At 46.1% G+C, this 6,459-nt stretch overlaps 1 protein-coding gene across 1 annotated transcript in view; it reads right to left on the bottom strand.

Moving 5' to 3' along the window:
• LOC108578741 (protein groucho-1-like) overlaps nt 1–6,459 on the bottom strand; it is a 164,367-nt gene that overhangs the window by 41,564 nt on the left and 116,344 nt on the right. The window contains exon 6 of the mRNA XM_017942125.1: nt 1,987–2,266. Coding sequence (XP_017797614.1) covers nt 1,987–2,266 — 280 coding nt within the window. The remainder of the gene's footprint in view (nt 1–1,986; nt 2,267–6,459) is intronic.

Raw genomic sequence — 6,459 nt, 5'->3', positions numbered from 1 at the left:
TTGCTCGTTACTCCTCCTCCATCTTCGATCGTTCAAACACCGAAACAAACGAAACGAAGGCTCCAACGTCGCCTCGGCTAGCGGTTAACGCCATTAACAGAAGTGGAGAGGAAGTAGCCGGTTGAAACGCTTATCCCGCGATTTCGTTGTTTAACTTCGCCGTAACCGAGCTGCTGCCGTGGCAGGGTAGCTAGCTCTGTTTGCTCGCGAGGAATCGAAGGAAGGAATGCAAAGCGGCCGTGCGAGAATCGTCTCATGCGGATCCGGTTGCAACAACGTTTCGCTTTCCATACGGCGTCCGCCGCAAACAGATAAGCCGTCCGTGCAGAGGAAAAAACAAGCGACAGGGTTGCAAAGGAAACGCGACCGGCCGAATGAGCAATATTTCTTCGAATCAGACAGCCGGTTCGCGTTCGATACGCGAAATACTTGCGGGACAAGATGCTGATCGCGCGAAAACAGCCGCGAGACACCGAGGTCAGCGGCTTTTGTAAATCGAATACCCTTTGCTCAGCAACCTGGCTACTCGGTATCGTGATATCCTCTCGTCGGGAATCCTCTGCGATCGATATCAGAACAGGTGGCACTTTGTATCACTTCGTCGTGTATTGTCTCTTCTCTCGAGATATTTCCTATTACAATTTCCCGGTGCACCACTTGTGTGTGACAAAGAAAAGTACGCGTATACCTCGCTTCAAGAGTAAATTGTGTATCACAGGATGAGCCACGCAATCGAATAATTCTCTATTCTAAATTGTCGTTGTAATTCTTCTTTGGTAAGGATATATTAGAACATACGTTACTCGAGGTTTGGATGCGGTGAAAAATTGTGCAAGAAGTGATTGCTCTCCTTGGGGAGTTAATTGCTCTTCGTATCATTGTGAAATTGCTCGATGGGATCGGTCACGCGATGGGACGGTTTGCAATTTTCTTTCCGAGTTTCTAAACGAATTTGCACGGTGTGTGTAAGAAAGATTATTTTGTTAACTTCTTGTTTGCGGGAATTACACCCTTTTAATCATTTACATCTCGAACTTTTGCGTGTAATTTGCTTTTTTTTTTGACCGATGCTAAAATAAATACTATCCGGTGGTAGTGTAACGTTCCTCGATTAATCTTCTTACGACTTGATTTACTCCTTACATACAATGCCGGAAAGAAGCAATTGCAATTTCACGGTTCTTAATGAGGCATATGCTTAATTAAGGATACATCTATCACGTACGAAGGATGATGGTGCAACAAGCGCGCGCACACAAAGTCGATTTACGACAAATGAACTGTGAATCATTCCAATTACGCGGTTAACCTGTACATTTCACGGTGTTACAAGGATCTCGAATCTTGAAGGCGTGTTTAACATTAGCAGCGAGTGTTTGTTTATAACCCAGTGATATTGCAGGAAACCGAGGGATACGAAGAAATCGTACGGCTAATTCTCCCCGTTAGAAAGTTAATTACCTTCGACATACATCTGTAATATCTACATATACAAAATTTACCGTTCAACCATCTCCTCGCGAGGCGAACGCACTAATACCTGATATCTCGCTCGAGAAAAAAAACAAAAGAAGAAAAGAAAAACCCCACGTTACAACACAACAGTTCACTGAAATATTAGTTAATATTTATGACAGTTAAAAGAAAATATTCGTGTTTGTTTCGTTAAACAGAATCGTTATTATTCAGTAAAATTTACATCAATTGAATGCTTAAAAACAATACAACATATTTCTTATGTCCTTCGTGAAAAGGATTCTATTACATTCATTGTGTTACTTAAAAGAGATGCGCTTAATTGTATAATAAGTCAACACTTGGATGGTATAGGGTACCCAATATACATATGCTTTTGTGGCACGCTGTACACGAACGTTAAATTACCCCCGAACGTCTTCATCGGTGTTTAGCGACTGTCACATAAATTCCACGTGAATGACAAAGGCACACGCATACCCATTGAAAAGGGTCAAAGGTACGACTTACCTCCGTTGTGCTTCAAGTCATCGGGCTGACCCCGATGAAGGTCCGGTTTGGTCAACATCGAGAGCGGATGAGCAGCTGCGCCTCCAGCGGTGGCCGCAGCGCCCGGCGGAATACCTAATCCGAGAAGAGCCGCAGAAGCTGACGTAGGAACAGGAAGCCCCGCGCCGGGACCAAGTCCAGGAAGCCCGGGTATACCTGGATGAGGACCCATCGCGGCACTTGGCGGTAACTGCTGGGCGTGCACCTGCTGGAGCAACCTGGGCAGGTCTGGCCTTTGTTGCTGCAACGGAACAAAAAAGAAAAAAAAAACGATCGCTTTTATCACCTCGGAAAGTATCTCCCTCCTCTCTCGGGCGCGCGTTATTTTTAGGGGATAAAGAAGTCAACGTGAAATGAATTTTCTTTTCCGGCCGAACTTCTACGAATTCTTAATCGAGGCTTCCGGGTTTGAGCCGGGCGTTGGAACAGAAAAACTATCGGAACGATTCGAAAATTTGCGGGAATTTTTGGTCGTTTAGTTTTGATATAGGTGTTTCTGTGATTTGCAGGGTTCTTATTTCGATTTGATGTGAAAAATAGGCGAAATTTGGGAATTTTGGGGCGATTGTTAAATGAAAATTTTCTATTTTTACAGGGTGCTAGACTTTTAGTACCTTTGAAAAATTAATATTCTGTGTTTTTAAATATATCGAGTGTACGCTTTTAAGGTGCTGAAGTGCGAAGCAGAATATTTGGAAAAAAATTCGTGAAACACCGGTGCGAGATTCGTTGCAAAGGCAAGTTTTTCGTGTTCCATACGCGATTACAGCTACTTGACAGGTATGCCGAGATTCCCAGATAACTCGAATCACCAGCAAACCAATCTAAACAACCGATAACACGTCGTTTAGATACGTACCGCGATTAGATTAAACGTGAAATGACATCATTGGACAATGTTGAAACACGCCTTCGCAAAGCCGTCTTTATCAATCGGGAATCATGAAACAAACAGTATTCGCGAATTCCTTGATAACAGAAATACCAATTTAATCCTCGCGGTTAAAGTACGTTCCCATTCTTTCTACACCGATCTCCTCCCCCGTCCATTACACAACGAGAATCGATATAAACGTTTCCACCCTTGAACGAATAAAAACTGGAAGAAAAAGAAGTAGTAGAAAAAACGAGCAGTCATCGATCGTAATTGAATTTTCTTCGCTCATTCTCGGAGCGCACAGAGCGAGAGGGTCACCACCCCCGGTTTCTATCCGTTTCGTGCGGCATTCGTTACGCGGGACAGAACTTTCCACGGGCAGAGCATACAAATCACGGAGGCAAACTTGCACGGGTCGCGTTTAAATAACCCTCGGTTCTCCCTTCGCCGACGAGAGGTGGGGAACCATGGTAAATCCGAAAGTACGAAACAAGTGGTGAGGAGAGACTTGTGCAGCCCTTTCAACGAGCAGTGCCTGTGCACGACGAAGGAGGCGAGTATATACAGAGAAGAGGAGAAAAGTTTCGACGGAACCATAAACGTACACCCTCCGCGCCGGTAGTTTCCTCGTTAGTTGGCCCCGAACTGGGCTGGTGTCGGTCGAGTTTCAGCTGCCAGACAAATTGTAGAGCCGCGCCGCGCGGCATGGAGCGTTTTAACGCTCGGTAGATCATGCCGCTGGAGCAACGAGGGGAAAAGTTTCGAAGGTGGAGAAGAGAGAAACGTCGAAGAAAGAAGAGAAGAAGAAGATGGAAACGAGAGAGAGGGGAGAAGTTTCGCCGGAAGACGAAACAGGGAAGGGTGTACACCGCCATCATCCCTCTTGCACAGTCGTGTACACTCGTTAAGGCAAGGCCGAATATTCCCGGGGAGTAGTTTGCCGAGATAATTAAATGGTTTAACGATATAATAACCTCGCGTCGACCGACTGTCTCAGACACCCACAAAACACACAAACAGAGTGAGAGTGAGAGAGAAGATGTGTATGCCGGAATGAAATGTGTTTTGGATGAAAGAGTGAGCGAGTGAGGGAGAGAAGATAGGGGAGGTGGTTGTTGGAAGGGTGGAGGAGAAGGCGTCGGGGCGAAACGTTTCCAGAGGATTCAGCCAGACTGTGGAAACCCCCTAAGAAACCTCCCGAGCTTCCTCCTCCACCACCGGTAACGATAATAATCCTGACCTCAGGCTGTCGTGCCAGTATTCGCGGCATCGCAGGCGTCTTGGTCCATTCACGTTGCGAAGATCATTTCCGTATTTGTGGCGGAATTCCGCTAATGATTACGACGAACTTTACTCCGTACAGTTGCATATATTTCATCCCTCTTCCATAGAACGGTGGAGTGGGTTTCTCTCGCTTGTATGTTAGTTTCGAGTGATGCAAATTTACGGAGTGCGCGGAGGTTCGTATTGAAAGTTTGGCTTTGTACGACTGGAACAACTTTCTATTTTTCTTATCGATAAGAAGAAGAACAGCGAAACGAAAGGTTCAAAATATCGAATACGGAGTTTGTCGGCGTGTGCTTTGAATTTGAATCTAATCGAAATTCAAGTCATTCATTTTCCGTGGATTGATTAGAAAAAGAACGAAGAGAAACGATCGACTTTCTATAAATCTAATTGTACAAAATTTATCATCGTATTGCCAGAAAATTCGGCCTCCTCCTTCCACTCGCGTCTCCGAGAACGTTTATTCGTTTAGCACAATTTACGCGTACGAAATTTGTCGGAAAAATTCCGAGCATCCGGTAAACTTCTGTTGAACGCAAAAGAAAAAAAAGAGGAATTCTCCGTGTTCAAAGAAACAGTTTAACGAAAAATTATCGCGCGTTTACCAGCAATCTCGGGCCCGAAGCCAATTTAGCAAAGAGCGCGGGACGAAGAGAGGGAGAGAGAGAGTTAAGTCTGTAAAAGCGGAGTTATTTCAATCTGAAATTTTTGCGCTCCGAACCAGGAGGGTCTTCTTTTGTGAGTGGCGGCAAAGAGGAAGTCATTACGAACCCCTTCATCTTCGCGCGAGCCTTCTTACGGCACCTGCATCCGCCGACAGCGGCGGCGGCGGCGCAGAGGCTTGTTCTCAGCAGTTTTCACCGGTGTCGCTACTTGCTGACTCAACCAGCCGTGAAGATAGTGCCGCTAAAAGATCCGACGAGATCGTCTTAACCTTCTTCTATATCACACGTCGTTGACGCTTGAAAAGCGTCTTCGGCCAGCAGCCGTTCCCCTCCTCTACGAGATTATGAACGTCAGCATCATCATCGCCCTGGCGCGCTTCGATTCACCTCGAAAACTCGTACACGCCTCGTAAAACTTTATAAATAGACGCTTTCATTTCACTACGTAGTAGGTCGACGTGATACAATTTTGAAAATGTGGGAAAACACACGCGGCCGGTTTATATTCCCCGTTTATACGTGGACAATTGAAAGATTCGATCCCGAGATGGTAACTTGGGAAAGATATCGATCTTTCGACGATGAGTCGCCGCCAATCTTCGATAACGATGTTTCTATGCGTAAATACGACGACGTGATGTACAGTGGACGAGGATCGATCGAGAGGCGGATAGGTTTTATGGCTGATAAAAGCGACAGAAAGTTGTCAGAACGGGGATAAGGATCTTCCTTGCTTCACCGGCCAAATAATCGTTCCGTATGATTTCGATGAAGCTTGATAAAACGTTGACATGCTTGTTAAGTACGCGGGCTGTATCAAATATGAATGATCGAACTCTCGAGTGCGCATTTTTGGGAATGGAAATTAACGAAGAAACAATTTGAAAAACTGTTAAAAACACTTGGTACATCAGAACCATTCCTGCGAACCAAATCCCCGCCTACAATAGATCAATCCCGGCAAAAAAAAAAAACCCCATCGTCTTCTTCATCTCTCCCGAGAATACGTTCTACACCGAACAATTTCGCCGTCTCTTTTCAAAGTCATTCGCACGCGAGAAAGCGAGCGAGCGAGCGAATTCCGCGAGGCGTTCCACGCTGTTTTTCCCTCGATCCCGTAACAACCCGAAGGATTCGAGGAAGCACCCTGGTTACGAGACGAAGAGTTACCTGTGCGCGTACAGCAAAAACGATAGAGAAGAGACGAGGGAAGAAGAAACTCTACTATCTCCAGTAGGATAAGAAGAAGACGAACAAGACGGTGGAGGCAAAAAGAAAATAAAGAACCAAATGGAGGGAGGGTGGGAGGTAGGTAGAGGTAAGAGAGGAGGGAGAAAGCTAGAGAGGTAGTAGTAGCAGAGAAGCGATTTAAAGCGCGCGGAATCCGGGGATTCTGCTAAGGATTTGCCGCACGTAGCCCGACAACGCCGCGGATCCGTGGAAGTTTCTATGGTCGGAAGGGGGGGTGGAGGGTTTGAGAAGAGGAGCAGCACAGCGAGTAAGCGGAAGGAGAGAGGATCGACGAGGGTGAAATCGTGGGGGATGGGTTGGTGGCGGTGGCCGACAGGACGGCGGAAGGGGGAGGGGGAGAGGATAGTCGAAGGC

The sequence above is a fragment of the Habropoda laboriosa genome, unplaced genomic scaffold (assembly GCF_001263275.1).
Source record: "Habropoda laboriosa isolate 0110345459 unplaced genomic scaffold, ASM126327v1 scaffold28, whole genome shotgun sequence".
Classification (NCBI taxonomy): domain Eukaryota; kingdom Metazoa; phylum Arthropoda; class Insecta; order Hymenoptera; family Apidae; genus Habropoda; species Habropoda laboriosa.
This window is presented reverse-complemented; position numbering and strand designations above follow the sequence as displayed.